Below are 21,166 nucleotides of genomic sequence, written 5' to 3'. Positions count from 1 at the left end.
GTTCAGCATGACAGAGGAAATGAAAACTAATGGGTGCGAGTGTCCAGAAGGCTGGAAGGAGAATATACGCCGTCTGAGCTACAGATGCACCACGCTCATCCAGGTAAGACCCAGAAGAGACGAGAGATCAGAACATTTGCCTCTTTTGGGGGAAATGGTTTCATCCTGGAGATGAGAACGTTAAACATTTGAGTTAACAGTCATATCGATCATTTATCTTAATGTTACAATAAAATTACATTTCTTTCTACAACAGAAACAGAAGGTTTCATGTTTAATATACTTTCAGTCACAGTTCAGTACAGATCCATTATTTAATTAACGTTTGACCATATCAGACATTATAAGTCTACTACTTCCTCAGGAAATGTACATTTTATTGGGGACCCATTTAAACAACCCTTCTGAGATGTAACCTGTAAAATACTACAAGATGCAGTACTTTAAGCACAATTACTTCAATTTACCCCTGAATACAAGAAGTAAACTTGGTTATATTCTGTCAAAGCTGTCTAAGGGAAGGCTGCTCTGCACTGCTTTAAGCTTCTATTGTTGGAAACTGCTACTAGTTGAGCAGAAATAAAAATCCAAATTCATCTTCTGCCTCTATAGTAAATCAGTGCGCTGCTAATCTTCTTGTTCTCCGTGTCGATGGGAACAGAAGGGGGGGGGGGTCATTTTTGCTGTCCACTCAAATGGAAAGCCAGTGGGTCATTTGTGTCCGAGTTAATGCAGGGACATAGATCACCACTGTTAACTCTCACTGAACATGTGTCCTTTATCTAAATAGTCCATTTAAATGCAAATGAAGTAAGTGTGTGTGTGTGTGTGTGGGGGGGGGGGGGTTGTCAGTGGACCAGAGTCCATATTTCTTTATCCTGACATAGAGTAAATATTCATCTCAGGGCATCTAAACTGGCCCAACAACAGAGATCTCTATTGTAATATGGAGCGAGGCTTCTGCTGCTGCCGGGTCTTCGGTTCCTTCCAGTCCGTCTTTCACTCCTGCCTGTCAGTTTGGTTGTTTAACATCCCTGGGAGACCTAGACGGGCTTCATCCACTTCTTTAATGAGTCTGGGTTGGGGTCTGTTTTGTGTTTATATGCTTCCTTTAGGGGGGTTTTACTAACAAATTCTGGGGTTTCATCAATATGCTGATGATATTCACATATTCCTACAACTTTCTCTCACACTCACAAACATATACTCACTCATACAAACACCCATTTAAGGCATTACTGCTTTATTCAGAGATTTCAGTCGGAATAAAACAATTTAAGAGAAATATGCAAAATTAAACCAGTGGCAGAGTGCCCGAATAGCAAATCAAAACCTCTAAACTTAAGAATTTGTGATGCCTTGCATAATTATTACAACTAACTTTTTACTTTTTTCCATTTTTACAAAGTGCCCATCGAGGAGAACACCCGTCCATGCAGCTATATTGTAGTGTTTTGATGTTAAATTCATTTTTTGGGAATTTTCCAAACCTTGACTATTTTTTGGAACTGTTCCCAGATTGTTTTTCCTTCTCTTTTGTGTTTGTTTGATAAGCAGAGAAAAATAGTGAATAGAGCCAAACTCAGGTTCTCCTAAACAGCCCAGCAGAGGGCAGATCCTCTCAGCTGTAACTAAACAAACACACATTTTTTCTATACGACAGACCCTCTATTGCAAGAGAAATCAAACTTTACTGGCCCATTAATCTAATCTGTGATCTCGTGAACTCCGAACACGCATTTATTTGCATCTGCAACTCCATTTGTTGAGGTTTTTTAAATGACAGCAGCCGGTTTGGTATTTGTACACATCAGTGACATCAGCAGGTGTAAGTAAATACCTGACTCACGTCTGCTCTAAATTATTAATCTGAGGGATGAGACAAGAACACACACCCACAACACACACCCACATCACTCAGTGGGTTATTTCAGTTAGGGCTGTTTACCTGAATGATGCACAACATGTTTCTTTTATACAGGTATTGAGTATTATAACCTTTTTAAACCTTTGTCATTTAAATCTATTAGAAATCCAGTGAAAGTGCTTCGTCTTCAGGTTTTGTTCTTATAGAAGGTCACTCTGCTTGTCCCGTCACGTCTGAGAGCAAAGTGAAGAAGAGGTGTGTGAATAATTAGATGTGCTGCTGAATGAAAAGAGAGAAAGAGAGGAAACAAAGGGAGAGACATTGTAGATCCGCCCTCTTCAATTATTTAGTGTGTGTTAACGTTTGTAGCGGGTGTTTGCTGGTGTAATGTTCAGCGTGACCGATGGAGAATTAACTTAATTAAACAAAACTATTGAACACGGTATATGTAACACACACACGCACACACACACATTTTATAACTAATCCACCGAGAGTTGAAAGAAATTTAATTTGCTTCTCAGTTTTTATGTCTGCGATCTGTAACTGCACAAATTAAACATGATTCAAACTTGCTTAAGAGGATCCTGTGCAAAGATTTACAGTTTCAAACTTTATGAGTCTTGCCTTTACAGCTCAATAATTACAAGCGTATATTATATAGTTTGATTATGATACTAAATCAAATAACAGTAAAGTTGCAGACACAACTGGATATCTGGGGTATTTGCTAGAATCTTTTTTCCATTTCTCCCAAGATGAAGAATTTTCCTGCTCATGTTTGTGTTGGGGACACTGCAGAAGCAGTCTGGACTGCTTCATCCAGAAATCCAACACCAGGATAGCAGGAGCAATGTCCCGTTGCTAAGGGTGACCACGGAGGTTGTGATGGGGGGCTGGGTTAAGTGTGAGGGAGCTGGACAGTCATCTCAAAATGTTGCTGCAGGGTAACGTCAGGGACGGGACGTGGTCTCATACTACAGGTCACCAGCCAGGATGTTTGATCCTCCTGATGACTGATGCTGGACCAGGTTCTCTCCGTGCTTAAGCTCATCTCAGCTTTTTCTATATCGTGTCTGCTGAAACAGGACTTACCGTGTCCTTTGGACCGATCCGCAGGGTGTTATTGACAGTTTGTGTCCTGCGATGCTAGACTGCATCTGATTGGGTGTGGAAGCTTGTCGGCATCAGACTTCTCTGTCAGTCACACGTTTGCACGTGAAGATGTACAAGCGTCGGGAATATGTGGACATTTATGAGAAGGACCAGGCTAAATGGGCTCTGCTGCGCAACGTCAATACTGTGATGAAACACAGCACGTTGTTACCGGTACACTGTGTGTGTGTGTGTGTGTGTGTGTGTGTGTGTGTGTGTGTGTGTGTTGCTATTGCTCATTCGTTTACAAATATTTAGTGTAAAAGCTATATATATATATATTTCCACATATGTACTATGTATACACATGTATGTACTGTATATCTGTGTGTGCTGATTTAAAAGAAACATATAACATCAGAAATATCAGGTAAAATAGTACAGAACTGGATTACATCAGTTCTATTACGTCAGTTGATCGAAGAGAATCGTAACTCCATAACTTGGAGATCAGGATTTGAACCATTTGGACACAAGAATTCCGTAACATAACCTGTCAAAGTTACATAGAAAATACCTCTGATAACAGATACTGGACAATAACAATTACTGTGATATAAGAAATAAACAGATGATCAGTGGATAATTTAACTAATTTAAATTGGATAATTTTTAAAATTTAAAAATGTAAAAGAATCGTGGTCTATCTGTGTGTTCTTAGAGTTTGTGTTGAAACCTTTTTTTTTGTATTGTTTCAGGGTGACTACGTCTGGTTGGACCTAAAGAGCGGGCGGGAGTTTGAGGTGCCCATCGGTGCCGTGGTTAAACTCTGTGACTCGGGACAGATCCAGGTGACGGATGACGAAGGCAATGTAAGTGTTAGATTACCAGGACGCATTGATATTTTCAATCACATCGACATATGTTGACCGTGTCGACTGGCTACGAATCCAGTATTTATGAGTATGTATGATCAGGTAAAGGAAAGCTTGGATACCAATGTTACAATACAACCAACATTCTTGCTTCCTGGGCTTCCAGACTTCCTTTGTTGAGATGATCTGGTTTTGCAAAGACATGTAGGATCCTCTACAGAGCAGAATTTTTTATAAACAGTAAACTATAATCAACACAATAAATGTTAAAATGTGTAATGTTTTAACATAGAAACCCGTCATCGTCTCTGTCACAGCCTAAACTTTCCTCTTTACTTTTTAAGCTCAGTTTCTTTATTAAGATGTCTTTTAACAACGTACTTCACACGTCCACATACTGAAAATTTGTCCATTTGAGTTTATCAACCAAGTTCAAAACAAGAAATTGTTGTATGTAAAATGGTATCATCTGCATAGAAACGACATCAAGCAAAGAAATGTGATTATTATTCTCCACTTGATCAAGTTGCACAAATCTGATGACAATAAATACTTATTTTGAATGTTATTTTGCACTAGTTTGAACATAAATTTGAAATATCAGTGTATATTTACCCTCTAAAACTGAACAAAGTATGAGGTGTGTTTGATGATCGAGCCCCGTTCCTCCGCAGGAGCACTGGATCTCCCCCCAGAACGCCACCAACATTAAGCCAATGCACCCCACCTCCATCCACGGCGTGGAGGACATGATACGCCTCGGTGACCTGAATGAAGCCGGAATCCTCCGCAACCTGCTCATCAGATACAGAGAAAAACTCATATATGTAAATATTCTCAAAAGGTGGTGATTTGGAGAGACGTTGCATCATGGGTAAACCGCAGCTGTCATGGCAACTTTAATTGCCCGACATTCTTGGGCAACAAATGTATGAAAGAAATGTTGGTTTCATTACAAACCCCATTGAGTATTGCAGCACCATAATCATATACAAATAGTTTTGTTCCTATAGAAACACTTCTGTCGCGTAATGAAAGTTTTTTTTTTTAAATGTACACGCTGAGGTGCTACGTGACATCCTCCATTACGAAGTCCTAATGCGGAAACACAAGGAGCCGGTTCCAGTGGTTCAAAGATGCCAAACCCACTAACACACAGTAAATGAGAAAGATGCAAAGAGGACATATCGCCACAGACTACACAGCACAGTACATCCCAGTACATCCCAGTACATCCCAGTACATCCCAGTAGATACTGCGCAGAGGACAATCTCTGTCATTGATGTGATGTTTTTATGCTGTTTCCATTCAAATCATCACACTCTGTCTCCAGTTACATTTTAGAGCACCTGTTTTAATTGAGGCCTGTATCCCATGTCTGGTTCCATTACAGCAGACCAGTACACTTTGATCAACACCCTCTGTTCTCTAGAAAGGAGTGCTTCTGTTCACCTTTTCTCTTATCTCTCCCTCAGCATTTCCTTAAATCCACATGTTTCTGTTCTAATCTCTGTTTCTGTGCTTTGCACCTGCTCCGCTTTCTGTCCTCCTGCCTTCCTCCTTCTGCTGTTCTCTCTGAAGACAAACTGTGGTGGCAGGGTAAGTGTAGCTCCTACACCCCCGCCTGCCTGGACGCTAATCTGTATATTCTGTACACGTGGAAACTTTGAACCAGTTGTTTCAGCGCACTGGTCAAGTCCCAGAACCAGGAGTAGCACCTGTCCAACAGTAGTGCTATACTTTACGTTAATATCTGGACGTTATCTTTGGGTGTAGCTACACCAGAGCTGTGTGGTTTAAAGACTTTATCTTCCATGTTGAATCAACACAATGAATTTCATCATTAACCCTTTTTTGGGTTCTGTCTTCAACCCAGAGAGTTTTAAATGTCTTTTGAGGGTTTATGAAATTAACATATATATCTAACATCTTCATTTTTGGAGTAACGGTTGAGGAGACATTTCAAATTATTTCCATACTGTTCCGTTTTCGGCTTAATCGGGATCATGAAACCAATTCCTGTTTCCCTGCAGACGTATACTGGCTCCATACTGGTTGCCGTCAATCCGTACCAGTTGCTGCCGATCTACACAGCTGATCAGATCCGCCTGTACACCAACAAGAAGATTGGCGAGATGCCTCCTCACATCTTCGCCATAGCTGACAACTGCTACTTCAACATGCAGAGGAACAACCGTGACCAGTGCTGCATCATCAGGTAGAGGCTGGTCCCTCTCACCTCTGACCTTTTCTGAACCCGGACGCTTGGCGTAACTATTTGTATTTGCGGTTACGTTGGTGTTCAGCGGCGAGTCTGGAGCTGGAAAGACTGAGAGCACCAAACTGATCCTTCAGTTTCTGGCGGCCATCAGTGGGCAACACTCCTGGATAGAGCAGCAGGTCCTGGAGGCCAACCCCATCCTGGAGGGTAGCAGCACACACCTTCCCCTGCACAATCATTTTAACGCCTGAAACAGAAGCTTGCTAGATACGAACACTGGAAAGGTTGTCCAAAAAGATCAAACAATAGAGAACTTAGTGCATTTACTCCAGTTCTCTATTTAAGTTGGTGTAGTTGCATTACTATTTTACAGGGCGTCATTTCAAGTATTTCCATACATTGCATCAAACATCCACAGACTGACATTACTGACAAGACAGTAATTATAATGAGGTTCATTTTAAACCAACAATGTATTTACAGGAGGCAAATAAAAACAAGCAAATGTAAAAGGATCCTCTAAATGGGCAAACTGTTTACAGTACAATTTAGTTTTGTGTTTTATGTCCCTTTGTAGCCTTTGGCAATGCCAAAACTATCCGCAATGACAACTCCTCTCGCTTCGGGAAATACATTGACATCCACTTTAACAAGAGAGGAGCAATAGAAGGAGCCAAGATAGAGCAGTACCTGCTGGAGAAGTCCAGAGTCTGCCGACAGGTACGAGACACTGACGCCTAATAAGCACACGATAAAACTAGTTCAGTGAAGTTGGAGGATATATTTTTTAACGATCTGTTAAATATTTAACAATATTTAATATCGGCTCCCATAACAACTAACACATATTTAAAACAATGAGGAGTTCATTACAGGTATAAAAATATCAAAAATATCTAATATCAAAAGATACATTCACAATTACAATTACATTCTGTATAGCTGGTTGTCAGGATCTTAAACTATCATTATTTAGCCAGTTTCTTGTCATTTGTTTAATTAATGCTACTCTTGTAATTAAAATCCAATGAACATAGTTCTTCATCATCTTTTCCTGGAAGTTTCCCAAGTGATTTCCATAGATGTTTGACAGTTCTCCAACAGAATCTTCCCAGAAAGCACTTAAAACTTTACATGAAACTTTAGAGCCCTCAGAATTTGAGGCGTCCTCACGTATCGCCTGGGATTCTGGAAAGCGCCTTGAAACAATTCTGATTGTAAAAGACGCTATATAAATAAAGATTGATTGATTGATCGAGTTACAATCTTCCACTCAAATTCTTTCCAGTAGTTTAAGTTAATCGTTTGGTGTATTCATGTACCTGCAGGCCTGTGATGAGAGGAATTACCACATATTTTACTGCATGCTGAATGGAATGACTGCTGATGAGAAGAAAAAACTGGGGCTAAGCAGGGCCGGCAACTACACCTACCTGACCATGGTAATTTACAACTGAGCCTCATCCACGCCAAAGCTGCTGTCGTCACGCTAACCCCTCCCTCACTGTTGCCAGGGCAACTGCACAACATGTGACGGCCGCGATGACATGAAAGAGTACTCCAACATCCGTTCTGCTATGAAGGTACTGACTCCACACAGGCTGATTATTGAGCCGTTAAGAGACGCGTGTTCTCCGTATGTGGGTGTATACAGAGAATTAAATCCTTTTAAAATAGGTTCCACCTCTTTAAACATCTTCTCTTTACCACAGGTGTTGATGTTCACAGACAAAGAGAACTGGGAGATTTCGAAACTCCTGGCTGCTATTTTACACATGGGAAACCTTAGATATGATGGTAAAGCACACAGCAAAGAAAGAGTCTCCATTTATGACATCAATCGTGAAGTGTATATAGAAATCCATTCAATAAAAGTGTTTTGGGGCATCTTTAACGTGAGTATCATTTCTTTAAAACACGGCAGCTCGCACCTATGACAACCTGGATGCTTGCGAAGTCGTCCGCAGCCCTCATCTGACCACTTCTGCTGCTCTGCTCGAGGTGAAAGATCTCAAATCGTGACTTCATAAACCCTTAAAAAGTTCTGGTTGACTGTGAAATGTGCAGCTGCTGCTGGAAGCCCTCGGAAAGATCTACCCTTCCTGTGTGCAGGTGGACTGTAAGGATCTGATGAACTGCCTCACCAGCAGAACTCTGATCACCAGAGGAGAAACCGTGTCCACTCCGCTCAGCATGGATCAAGCGCTGGACGTACGAGATGCTTTTGTCAAGGTACAGATGGAGCTCCAGGGTGGTCCAGAAATGTAGTTGTGTAGTGTCAATTAATTGTTTAAATAGAGGAGAGGAAAGTATTATTGGTTGTTAAAGAGTTAACTCTGTGTGTACAGGGAATTTACGGCCGTTTGTTCGTCTGGATCGTGGAGAAGATCAACGCAGCCATTTACAAGCCGATGTCCTCGCAGCCAAAATACGCCAGACGCTCCATCGGACTGCTGGATATCTTTGGCTTTGAGAATTTTACCGTCAACAGGTACAACAGACACACACATGCGCACACACACACGCACACGCACAAGTGGGTCCGGTTCCGCCTTTTGAGCCGAGTCCCTCTGAAATTCTTTGTCGCTGCAGCTTCGAGCAGCTGTGCATCAACTTCGCCAACGAGAACCTGCAGCAGTTCTTCGTGCGCCACGTCTTCAAGCTGGAGCAGGAGGAGTACAACCTGGAGCACATCAACTGGCAGCACATCGAGTTCACCGACAACCAGGATGCTTTGGACATGATCGCCATCAAACCCATGAACATCATCTCCCTCATCGACGAGGAGAGCAGGTTCCCTAAGGTGCGCGCAGACGGCACCCCTTTCACAGATCGAATACTTTGGTCACATCTGGCGTGTTCGTGTCTTCCAGGGGACAGATGCCACAATGCTGAACAAGCTGAACTTCCAGCACAAACTCAACAGCAACTACATCCCCCCCAAAAACAACCACGAAACTCAGTTTGGCATCCATCACTTTGCGGGTGTGGTTTACTATGAGACTCGAGGTGAGTCACTGTACCTGTTTAAAGCTTCAAAAATGTATCTTTCTACCACTTAGTTGCACAACTTTTAAAAATATGTGTGTGCATTTTCCTTTTTGCACATTCTGCAGGCTTCCTGGAGAAGAACAGGGACACTTTATATGGTGACATCATTCAACTAGTTCATTCGTCGAAGAACAAATTCATCAAACAAATCTTCCAGGCCGATGTTGCTATGGTAAAGACAATGATTAAATATAGTAAATGCTGACTGGTTCCGTTTTACAGTGTATCCAAGTGTTTGTATGTGCCGGTGCTGCCGCGGCGACACTGTGGATGTTTACCGGCCCTATTTAAAAACAGAGAGAAAGATGAATGTCAGCACTCAGGAAGAGAGAAAGGACATTGTTGCAGCGTGACCCTGACGCTAACGCTGTCTCCGTAGGGAGCCGAGACCAGGAAACGCTCGCCCACACTCAGCAGTCAGTTCAAGAGATCTTTGGAGCTGCTGATGAGGACTTTAAGCGTTTGTCAGCCGTTCTTTGTCCGCTGCATCAAGCCCAATGAATACAAGAAACCCATGGTGAGTCTCTGCACTTTGGACTTGGATACACTTAAACAAACCCTGAAGGGCAACAGTTCTCTGTTCAGCTTAAGCTGCTCGGTCAGCAGGTTCGGGGCAAATACGTGTGCTGTTTTTATGTATCGGCTAAAGAAAGAGCATTAAAAATAAATGTAATTTTAAAATGGCAAAAGTGAATTCAAATGTTTCTTTAAAAATGCTCACCAAACTGTGACTAGATCCAGCTCAGGTTTGTCTCTTTCCACAGCTGTTTGACAGGGACCTGTGCGTGCGTCAGCTGAGGTACTCTGGTATGATGGAGACTATTCGGATACGCCGTGCCGGATATCCCATCCGCTACACCTTTGTGGAGTTTGTGGACAGGTACAGGGTCCTCATGCCTGGAGTCAAGCCGGCATACAAACAGGTACAGTGTAGTTTGTTTAGGTACAAACCCTCTTATAGGATCGATATAAGACTGAACTTTTAGAAGCTCTACATTATTAAGTGCCAGCCTGGTTAGCATGGACGTCATGACTCAGGTGCCCCCCTGAAGGTCCTTTTCCTTCTTTTATCATTATAGGTCAGGTTTAGAGCTCGTGGCTGTTTGGAGAAAGGTCTGTTTTAAAACCATTAAACTGGAGAGTTGAAAGGGAACCTGGAAAACTCAATTGTCGGTGGACATGTTTCCTCCTGCGGAGACTCGATGAGCTTCCCTAAATTGTGACATTGTGTGGAAGAGAGAGAGCCACTCTGCAGCAATGCTATTTAAGAAATTTAAACAATTAATAGCAATGCTATTTAATTAAGAAATCTCTGGTTCGACCACTCCGGAGCTGCATCTGACAGGCAGCCGGCAGGTCCGAGCCCAGCAGCCCTGTGGCTAACCAGCTAAGGGTCCAGGTCCAGTGGGGGGCTAGATGAAACCGGAGCTTTAAGCAGCTTCAAGCTAGCTGACTCTTGAGTAGATTACATCTAAATGAAACTAAAGTGTTTGTCCATTCAGTAACCCCAGTAACCCGTCTTTTTTATATCTATGCTTATCTGACATCATGTCACACTGACAAGTAAATGGATCGAAGACAAAATAGTTTATTTAAAAACCTGATACGTATCAAACTTATTGGTATTTGTCACACACTTTCCACATAGGTTGTAATTAAGTCAGATGTAAGACGGATTAAATTCTTGCTGTTTCTTATCAGGAGGACCTCAAAGGAACCTGTCAGAGGATCTCAGAGGTGGTGTTGGGCAGAGATGACGACTGGCAGATGGGAAAGACAAAGATCTTCCTCAAGGTGAATCTTCATTAAAGAGTCTTTCTGTTCTGGATGCAGCTGGTTTGGAACAGTGACATATTTAAGCCAAATGGCCCTTAAGAACAAGAAGGAACCCCCGTAGTGACTCCTGTAACTCTGATCTCACGTCTGATCTCTTCAGTCACCAATATGGCAGGACTTTCAGTTGGTTTCCATGGTGACAGGGTTATCGCATGATCTGCTGATGCTATAGACCCAGTGGTTTGTTTTTACAGCCTATTATTGTGGAACAGTTGTATCTCTGGACCTGGTTTGTTTCTACAATCTCATTTGATGCCATTAAACCATCTGAACATCTGGGGGCTTCACATCTGCGTATGTGGAGAATTAATTTGTGATAGCACATACTGAGAAATGTACACATAGGCTGGACTGGATATAAGGTCGCCTCAATCAGGGCTTCCTGATGGACTGGACAGGAAACGGGGACAGGAAGTAGGAGAGGACAGGGCAGAAGGCATACTTTCCTGGCAGGAAAGAAAGACATTTCAGGAAAGACTCAATGTCAGTGTGGCTTTTACAAACTAGAGCACTAATGGAATGTGAAATCATGCTGAGGCTGGGCTGAAACATCTCCATTGGATGGATTTTCCTATTGCACAAGAGAGGTTTTCCAACATCTAGCTGTGTTGCTGAATGAATGAGGCTAATTGCCACGAAATATCGCCGTGCAGTATCTCCGAATATGACGGCTGTCCTTCTGTGTAGGATCACCATGACATGCTACTGGAAATCGAGAGAGATAAGGCCATCACAGACAAGGTCATCCTCATCCAAAAGGTTGTCCGAGGCTTCAAAGACAGGTGCGCTTCAAACCCTTTCCCTGTCTTTCTTTATCCCTTTTGTTTAATGAAAACACTTATACAGTAAATCTTTTAAACTCAAAAATCCAACAGCACACGTGCACGCCTAAATTTAAAAAAACAAAACAGCCAAGACATAAACTTTGGTCAAAGTAAATTTAATCCCTAACTTGGCACATTTTAAGATGAGTGGTTTGGACAATTAACGTTTTGAGGTGCTTCTGTTTAGGCTGGTTAGTAAATGTCCTCACAATGATTCGAGGCTTTTTAAACGTTTTTAATTCCCCCTCTTGCTCTTATTCTATCCTGATCCACCATCAGATCCAACTTTCTGAAGATGAGGAAGTCAGCGGTGTTGATCCAGAAGACGTGGCGAGGGTATCAGTGTAGGAAGAACTATGGAGCTGTGAGCAACCTCTCTGTTCTTTAAATGTTTGTCCTGGATCACCACTCGTACCGTGTTCCCAGAATGCACTGCGCAGACACTGAGCTTTGCCTTAACGTACTTGAATTGACCGGTTTTGCAGATGCGAGCCGGCTTCTCTCGCCTTCAAGCCTTGGTTCGTTCCAGGAAGTTGTGTGCATCTTATCACGTGGCCCGTCGGCGAATCGCCTACTTCCAGGGTCGCTGCCGGGGCTTCTTAGTGCGCCGGGCTTTCAGGCGACGCCTGCAAGCCGTCATAACCATCCAGGCCTACACCAGAGGCATGATCGCTCGCCGGCTGTACAAGAGGCTGAGAGGAGAGGTAGACACCAACACGGTTCTATTTACAGCACTGATGGTACCGGCCGGGGTTTACGCGGTCCGTCGTGGTCGGGGTTTCGAATAGAAAGTTGTTTCTATCGCCATCAGTACCACAGACGGCTGGAGGCTGAGAAGATGCGTCTTGCTGAGGAGGTCAAGCTGAGGAATCAGATGTCTGCTAAAAGAGCCAAGGCTGAAGCTGAACGCAATCACCAGGTAAGAGAAGAGCAACCGTTTCTGTGTTTGGATCTCCTGGGAAGTCCGTAAACTTCAGTTCTACTGTTGGCTTCTAGGAGCGCCTGGCCCAGCTGGCCAAGGAGGACGCAGAGCGAGAGAAGAAGGAACGAGAGGACGCCCGCAAAAAGAAGGAGATGGTTGAACAGATGGAGAAAGCCCGTTTGGAGCCTGTCAACGATTCCGATATGGTGGACAAGATGTTTGGCTTTCTGGGGACCACGAGTTCGCTCCCAGGTCAAGAGGGTCAAGCCCCCGCCGGCTTTGAGGTGATCTGTTGGTTTTGTTTACTGTTTTTATGTGGCTTTAATTCCAGAATTCTAAACTCAACTTATTCTCTATGTCACAGGACTTGGAAAGGACTCATCGGGAGCTGGAGGAGGAGGACCTGGATGAGGCTCTTCCTCTGCCTGAGGACGAAGAGGAAGATTTGTCCGAGTACAAATTTGCCAAATTTGCCGCCACCTACTTCCAGGGAACCACCTCATATACTTATGTTCGACGGCCTCTGAAACAGCCTCTGTTGTTCCATGATGACGAGGGAGATCAGCTGGTAGGCCACAAATCTCTCACACTCAAAGAGTTGCCATGTCTGCTTGTCTGTCTGTTTGACTTGTTCACCACCTCTGTGCCGGTTCTTGTCTCGGCTAGGCTGCTTTAGCAGTTTGGATAACGATACTGCGCTTCATGGGAGACCTACCAGAGCCCAAATACCACACGGCCATCATCGACGGCAGTGAGAAGATCCCAGTCATGACCAAGATTTACGAGACGCTGGGAAAGAAAACCTACAAGAGAGAGCTGCAGGCACTGCAAAGGGAGGGGGAGGTAAGATAGAGGCGCTCACATGACCTGTTCATGCCACTTTTGTGCTACATCGGCTCCAGCTTTAAGTCGGTAAGTTTCCATTGTTGTGCATCATATGCACGTGAAGGAGCTCATCTGAGACTTCCTGCTTCCAGATTCCTCAGTCTGACGGCCACAAGAAGAACAGCGTTCGGCACAAACTGGTCTCGCTGACCCTGAAGAAGAAGTCCAAGATCACCGAGGAGGTGAGGAGCCCAAAGCCCTGGTGCAGCGTTCACATACAGGCCAAGAGACGTCATAATGGATGCCTTGCAGGTTACCAAGCGCCTGAATGATGGTGAGTACAGTCTCCATGGCAACAGCATGCTGGAGGACAGGCCAACTTCCAACCTGGAGAAACTCCACTTTATCATTGGCAACGGAATCCTGAGACCGGCACTGAGGTACCCCCAACCCCCCACCCCTACCATCAGTGTCATCTATCTGACAGATAACATCCTTCCTCCTTAAGCTGAAGGGTCCATAACCACCCAAATAATGATGACTTAAGTCTGAGTCTCTGAAAACAAGAAGTCTCCGAAGCCAATTTGTGTCTGTGTGTGCGTGTGTGTGTGTGTGTGTGTCTTTAAGGGATGAAATCTATTGTCAGATCTGTAAGCAACTGAGTCAAAACCCGTCCAAGAGCTCTCATGCTCGGGGCTGGATCCTCATCTCTTTGTGTGTCGGCTGCTTCGCCCCTTCGGACAAATTCGTCAAGGTGAGAATTCCAGAATGGCCACTGAGGAGAGAGCGATTACAATTTCTCATTTACTGTTGCTTTGTTGTCATGTTTGTCTTATGCTTTAGTACCTGAGGAACTTCATCAGCAACGGGCCCCCGGGGTACGCCCCATACTGTGAAGAGAGACTGAGACGCACCTTTGTTAATGGAACAAGGACACAACCTCCATCCTGGCTGGAGCTGCAGGTGTGCATGGACACACATACGCACACACACACTCACACACACAAACAAACAGTGATGTAATACCAATATTAATAATTTAAAGCATGATAATACAAAAAATGAATATCACATTGCACAAATGCAAGTTTCAACTCTAATTTGAATAAAAAATGACTTATTAAATCGACACATTTTTACACACAAATTTTCAGCAGTGCCCCCTTGTGGCTGCATATCCGACTACGCGCTCACACATGACGTCACCCATAACAAAAAAGACATTTCAGAGGTGGGGGCTCATCTGATCAATGACATCCTCATTTCCAGGCAACTAAGTCAAAGAAGCCCATCATGCTGCCGGTGACGTTTATGGACGGAACAACCAAAACTCTGCTGGCTGATTCAGCCACCACAGCCAAGGAACTTTGCACCGCCCTGTCTGACAAGGTCAACCTGCAGGACCGATTTGGCTTCTCTCTCTACATTGCACTATTTGACAAAGTAAGTTGAAATTTTGGCAAAAGCTTTAGGGTCAAAGGTCGCTGTGGCCTCAGCTATTGGTTAAAGGGAATTTCAGTGTGTACAGTTGCATATGTACTCAATGCTTAATATACATTATATAATACAGACTATGAAATACTTGCTATTCATCTGTCCTTGCTGAACAGGCCTGTGGTATCCACAGAGTTGATTTTCTTTTAACCTTTGTGATGCGTTTGGTTTTATCAACATAGGAGAAGCATTTCTCATCTGAGTCAGCAGCGAATGAGCCTTTTCCTCCATCAGGTGTCATCTTTAGGCAGTGGAAATGATCACGTGATGGACGCCGTGTCGCAGTGCGAGCAGTACGCCAAGGAACAGGGAGCCCAGGAGAGGAACGCCCCCTGGCGGCTGTTCTTCAGGAAGGAGATCTTCACGCCATGGCACTGTCCCTCCGATGACCTCATCGCCACCAACCTCAATTACCAACAGATCATCAGGGGGGTCAAATTTGGAGAATACCGCTGTGACAGGGTTAGTTTTTTAAGAGAACAACTCCATTGATCAGATAGTGTGATACACAGTTTCTTATTTATTTCCATACATTTTACAGGAGTCATTGGTTAATACTCTAAAATATCTCTAATTCATGCTAGTTGTCCATCCCACACATCATGGAAGGTGTCTTTAGTCCCAGTTGCCTCATCTTCAGAAATCTGCATCTTTATTCTGACCGTTTCTGCCTTTCCAGGATGAGCTGGCAGAACTGGCCTCTCAACAGTATTACATCGACTATGGTTCCGAGGTTCTCCTGGAGCGCCTACTGAGCCTCATCCCCTCTTACATTCCTGACAGAGAGATCAGCACCTCCAGGACTGTGGAGAAGTGGGCTCATTTCATCATGGCTGCACATAAAAAGGCAAACCGAAACAGAGGAAATTACCTCTTCCTCCTTTTTCTCTAGTTGAAGTCAGTCAACTCAAATGGAGCCAGATGGTTTTAGTGAGCTGTTGGACTTTTAGGAGCCACCTTGAGATTCTGACTAGATTTCATCCTCAATGAAACGTGTACATGTTTGCAGGGAATCTACGCTCAGAAGAGGTTTGATCCCCAGAAGGTGAAGGAGGAAGTGGTTGACTTTGCTCGCCACAAGTGGCCGCTGCTTTTCTCTCGTTTCTACGAAGCCTTCAAGTTTTCAGGTGAGCGGCCTTGTTCACACACGATGCTGACAAATCATCATAAGCGGCATAAAACATGTTTCACGTTCCTTCAAGGTCCCAGTTTGCCTAAAAACGATCTGATCATTGCGGTCAACTGGACCGGAGTTTACTTTGTAGATGAGCAGGAGCAGGTGCTTTTGGAGCTCTCCTTCCCAGAAATCACTGCAGTTTCCAGCAGCAGGTGAGAAATCCCAGCCTGGTCTGAGTGATTTCTTACAGTTTTGAAGAATGATCACTTTTTTACATGTGATAATCTGGATTTGTCTTCAAGAGGAAGCAAACTGCAGAGTCAGAGTTTCACGTTAGCAACCATTAAAGGCGACGAGTACACCTTCACGTCCAACAACGCAGAGGACATCCGTGATCTGGTCGTCTTCTTCCTGGAAGGCCTCAGGAAGAGGTCCACGTTTGTGGTTGCACTCCAGGACAACCCTCACCCCAGTAAGTCTCCAACAATCTGCTGGAGGTGATTGGTTGGAAGATGTAGGTTGTGATCTGAGAGACCTGCACGTTTTGTATTTGCGGTAATAAAGCGGGCCTCAAACCGGTAGCATGTTTAAAGAGAGAGCTCCGGTTAATCATTCCCCCTCCTGCCCCAGTTGGAGAGGAGTCCACGTTCCTGAGCTTCATGAAGGGAGACCTGATTGTGTTGGACCAGGACACAGGCGAACAGGTTCTGAATTCTGGCTGGGCGCACGGCGTCAATGAACGGAGCAAGCAGAGGGGAGATTTCCCAGCTGACTGTGTCTACGTCCTGCCCACCATGATCCGCCCTCAGCAGGAACTCGTGGTGAGAACTTTAATGGCGGACGTTAAACCCTTAGACCTGCGTTCTCTTGTCTTCTAATAGTCCTGTGAGGCACACAGGACCTCTTTCTGATAACGTCACACAGCATTTTTTGTGGTGTTTACGCTAAAATTCTAAAGCATGAGTTGATCTACTGTTGTCTTCGTGCAATCTGATGGATATAATCTGACCAATTAGGCGCTGGTTACCATGACGCCAGCCCAGCGTCAGGAGTCGGTTCGCGTGTCACAACTTGTCCTGCCCGAGAGTGTTGACCGGGTGAAACCCTACACCCTGGAGGAGTTCTCCTATGATTATTTTAGGTCAAAACACACATGTGCACACACACTATACCTGGTGATGAGTGACCAGTGTATGTTGATTGCGTTGTTCGTTCTTGAAGAGCAACACTTTTGACTAACCTGCAGCTGCATTACAGGGCTCCTCCCAAGCACACCCTGAGCAGGGTGATGGTCACGAAGAATCGTGGGAAAGACAAGCTATGGAGCTGCACCAGAGAGCCGCTGAAGCAGCCGCTTCTGAAGAAGGTTGTCAACCACGAGGACCTGTCCCAGGAGGCCTGCCTGTCTTTTATAGATATCCTTAAAACGGTGCAATCTTGTGTGCAACGTCCACTCGTTCAGCATGATTCCCCATTACGGCCATGTCGGTTGATCGCCTGAAAACGTGGCCCTCAACAGTGCTGATCTGGGAATCTACTGCAGAGTCTACCTGGATATATGGCACTCCTTTACCAAACCGTTAATTGAATCGGCTTGATGTTTGTCAGATGTAAACCTGGGGGGTGGGACATCTAGACGCTTTTCTCTAAGTAGCTCTGGCTTTGCTGATTGAGTACTGAAAGTACTGCGATTGTTGCTTTCCTTGACTGCCGCCCCACCCATCATGAAGTACACAGGTGACTACCCATCCAAAAGGACGCGCTCAGTAAATGAGCTAACGGACCAGATCTTTGAAGCAGCCCTGAAGGCTGAACCACTCAAGGATGAGATCTACTCTCAGATTATCAAGCAGCTCACCGACAACCACATCAAGTGTGTACCCTGACGTCAATGCACCGATCTTTCTCCTTTAGCTCTGTTCTGTGTACCGACCGAACCTGGGAGCAAAGTTCGGACTGGAACCTTCACAGATGGCTGGGAAGTATTGAGATTCAGACTAATGAAACCGTGTGTTTGGGATGCTGCAGGTACAGTGAGGAGAAAGGCTGGGAGCTGCTCTGGCTGTGTACTGGGCTCTTTCCTCCCAGTAACGTTCTGCTGCCGCATATTCAGCGTTTCCTCCAGTCCAAGAAGCACCACCCTCTGTCTGGAGACTGCATGCAAAGGCTGCACAAAGCTCTGCGGTAGGGCCTGTTGAACTCTTCACAAGCAGACAGACTCTTCGTTTTTTGAATATTTGTAATAATCAACCAAAAAACAGAAATGGATCCAGGAAGTACCCCCCTCATTTGGTGGAAGTGGAGGCCATCCAACATAAGACCACGCAGATCTTCCACAAAGTCTACTTCCCTGATGATACAGATGAGGTAGGAATGAGGTTGGAAATGTTCCATTAAGCTTCCCTGAGTGTTAACAAGACTTTGACAAAGGTTGTGTGTGTGAAACCTGCAGGCCTTTGAGGTGGAGTCCAGCACCCGAGCCAAGGATTTCTGTCAGAACATCTCAACCAGGCTGCTGCTCAAATCTGCTGAAGGCTTCAGCCTCTTTGTGAAGATCTCAGACAAGGTGAGACACCTCGATCACCCCCTGCTGTCTGAATGCAGTACAGTTAAGAGATTACTCTATTGGACTATGCATTACATTCTGCGTGTGTGTGTGTGTGTTTGTTTGTTCTGTAGGTAATCAGCGTACCAGAGGGGGATTTCTTCTTTGACTTTGTGCGACATTTGACAGACTGGATCAAGAAATCAAGACCAGCTACTAAAGACGGTTCGTGTAAAGTCAAGAACAAGAAAAGGAATAATTTATTACCGGCTTTGTGGCCTAAGTTCAAGTGGTTTCATCATTCCATCAGCACCTTTTTTGCATCATTTGCATTACTCCACTGGTGTGCAGGCACTGAAAAACATAATGTGGTGTTATGTAATAGTACAGAATATTAAATGAACCTCCTCTTGAGTGCAGGTATCATCCCGTGTCTGACCTACCAGGTGTTCTTCATGAAGAAGTTATGGACCAGCACCGTTCCAGGGAAGGACTCCTTTGCCGACTCCATCTTTCACTTCTACCAGGTTCACCGAAGACTTTTTTCCGGCAGCTTTCACTTTGTCGTGTTTGAAGCTTAAATTAGTTTAGTTTAAAACAGTTTCAGGTTGTTCTCTTTTTTCATTAGGAACTGCCTAAATATTTGCGGGGCTATCACAAGTGCTCACGGGAAGAGGTCTTTCAACTTGCGGCCCTCATCTACCGAGTCAAGTTCGAAGACGACAAATCCCACTTTCCCACGATTCCTAAGATGCTTCGTGAGCTGGTTCCCCAGGATCTCATTCGCCAGATGTCACCAGATGACTGGAAACGGGTAAAGCTTTTCATTTGAACTCTTCTTTAACTCAGGTTTCCCTAAATCCTCTTGACCAACGTACGTATTTGAAATATCGCTTTGGGGATCGGCCATCTGGTTTTATTTATCTGTCACCAATTTTTGCTGTGGTTCCAGTCTGTGGTCGCATACTTCAACAAACAGGCTGGGAAATCACGAGAAGAGGCCAAACTGATGTTTCTGAAGATCATCTACAAGTGGCCTACCTTTGGTTCGGCCTTCTTTGAAGTGAAGGTAAACTTATGTAATGACACTGTTTTGTCTCCGAAGTACCAATGGCTGATGGCTGATGGGAAAAGATGCTTAAAACCCATATTAAACTGTCATTTTAGGTAGTTTTATTTCTAATTTCTTCTTTGCAGATTAATTCTTTATTGACTTCACGATTTTTGGTTTCAAGATTTTGTCGTACACGATTTTATCACACGCTTTATTGTGCCTTTTGTGTTTAGCAAACCACAGAGCCCAACTTTCCAGAGATCCTGCTGATTGCCATCAACAAGCATGGAGTCAGCCTGATTGACCCGAAGACCAAGGTTGGTGCCAGTAAAGTCGGCCCCCAGGGGTCTCCAAGAAAAATCAAAGAGTCCTTTTCTGTTTTCGGCCAGGACATCCTGACCACCCACCCCTTCACGAAGATCTCCAACTGGAGCAGCGGAAACACCTACTTTCACATCACCATCGGCAACCTGGTCAGAGGCAGCAAGCTGCTTTGTGAAACCTCACTGGTGGGTAACAGCAGCCTTTCTATCTTTGTGAGGACTCTCTTTACATAGGCATCCCCCAGCCCCTTACCCCAACCCTCAGTCAGACCACAAAAGTGGCGAGGACCAGCCGAAATTGTCCTCACTTTGCTGGTCTAGTCTTTACTAAAACACACATGCACTAAACTTACTGTTTACAGGGCTACAAAATGGACGACCTACTGACTTCTTACATCAGCCAGATGCTGACCACGATGAACAAGCAGCGTTCTGGGCGGTCTCAGACCAAGTGAACTTCTTACTGGCAGGAGGCCACCGAGCTCATCCGGCTCTTGCGCCCTATTGGCCAGCCTTGCAGCTGGGGGCGGACCTTTGCCCACCAGCTGTGGAGGATGAGTCTCAGTCCTTCTGCTAGCTCTGACAGAACCAACTCCACTGCAAATTCCTCCGCCGCAAGCAGCGACGACCCCATGGAAGGCCCCAGCAACCGTTACCAGTGCCACCCGTACGTGGATGAAGATGAGCCGTCTAGTGAGGATGACTACCTCTAAGAGTTCCAGCACAGGTTGTCCATGAGTTTCTTCATGTCTCATGGAGGTGTACACGTGTTGTTATTTTTAAAAACCTCTATTACTTGTATGCCGCTCATACTGTTGAAACATGTTTGTTCATATTATATTTGATTTTGACAATAGATAATTTATTTTCCATGCTGGAGCTTTGAAGCTTTTGTAAAATACTGTCATGTTCCTGTGACAGGAGCAGAGTGTCTTTTTTAGATGTCATGATATATTACAGATAAAGAAAGACCATCCGTTTTCACTGGCGTGTCTTTTTCTCTTGTATGAAAATGTACGCTACCTTAACTTGTTTGCAAGTACTGGTAAAAACATGAATTAAATAATTTTTAAAAAAATGCAATAGAATCATCCCATAATTGCATCTTGAGCTGCA

The 21,166-nt window shown here is 44.4% G+C and overlaps 1 protein-coding gene across 1 annotated transcript; it reads left to right on the top strand.

Annotated features, from left to right (window-relative positions):
* The first annotated feature begins 2,808 nt into the window (after positions 1 to 2,808).
* On the top strand, positions 2,809 to 21,138 carry myo7aa (myosin VIIAa). Its single transcript, XM_057050604.1, has 49 exons — positions 2,809 to 3,196; positions 3,721 to 3,834; positions 4,512 to 4,664; positions 5,872 to 6,056; positions 6,145 to 6,266; positions 6,637 to 6,779; positions 7,388 to 7,501; positions 7,574 to 7,642; positions 7,772 to 7,856; positions 7,984 to 8,060; positions 8,172 to 8,291; positions 8,408 to 8,550; positions 8,652 to 8,862; positions 8,933 to 9,068; positions 9,176 to 9,282; positions 9,490 to 9,627; positions 9,875 to 10,033; positions 10,812 to 10,904; positions 11,634 to 11,728; positions 12,050 to 12,134; positions 12,256 to 12,474; positions 12,582 to 12,689; positions 12,767 to 12,976; positions 13,057 to 13,260; positions 13,359 to 13,535; positions 13,670 to 13,759; positions 13,830 to 13,957; positions 14,145 to 14,271; positions 14,361 to 14,480; positions 14,787 to 14,960; positions 15,246 to 15,473; positions 15,691 to 15,858; positions 16,021 to 16,138; positions 16,214 to 16,340; positions 16,431 to 16,600; positions 16,759 to 16,949; positions 17,145 to 17,269; positions 17,386 to 17,543; positions 17,848 to 18,001; positions 18,157 to 18,312; positions 18,390 to 18,495; positions 18,581 to 18,694; positions 18,808 to 18,898; positions 19,094 to 19,200; positions 19,302 to 19,487; positions 19,626 to 19,742; positions 19,961 to 20,044; positions 20,117 to 20,236; positions 20,413 to 21,138. The coding sequence occupies exons 1-49, from the start codon at positions 3,092 to 3,094 to the stop codon at positions 20,503 to 20,505; spliced, it is 6,624 nt and encodes a 2,207-aa protein (XP_056906584.1). The 5' UTR covers positions 2,809 to 3,091; the 3' UTR covers positions 20,506 to 21,138.
* Positions 21,139 to 21,166: the final 28 nt, after the last annotated feature.

Source organism: Takifugu flavidus, chromosome 12 (genome assembly GCF_003711565.1).
Source record: "Takifugu flavidus isolate HTHZ2018 chromosome 12, ASM371156v2, whole genome shotgun sequence".
Taxonomy (NCBI): Eukaryota; Metazoa; Chordata; class Actinopteri; order Tetraodontiformes; family Tetraodontidae; genus Takifugu; species Takifugu flavidus.
The sequence above is the reverse complement of the archived record's forward strand: the minus strand, read 5'-3'. Positions and strand labels throughout refer to the sequence as shown.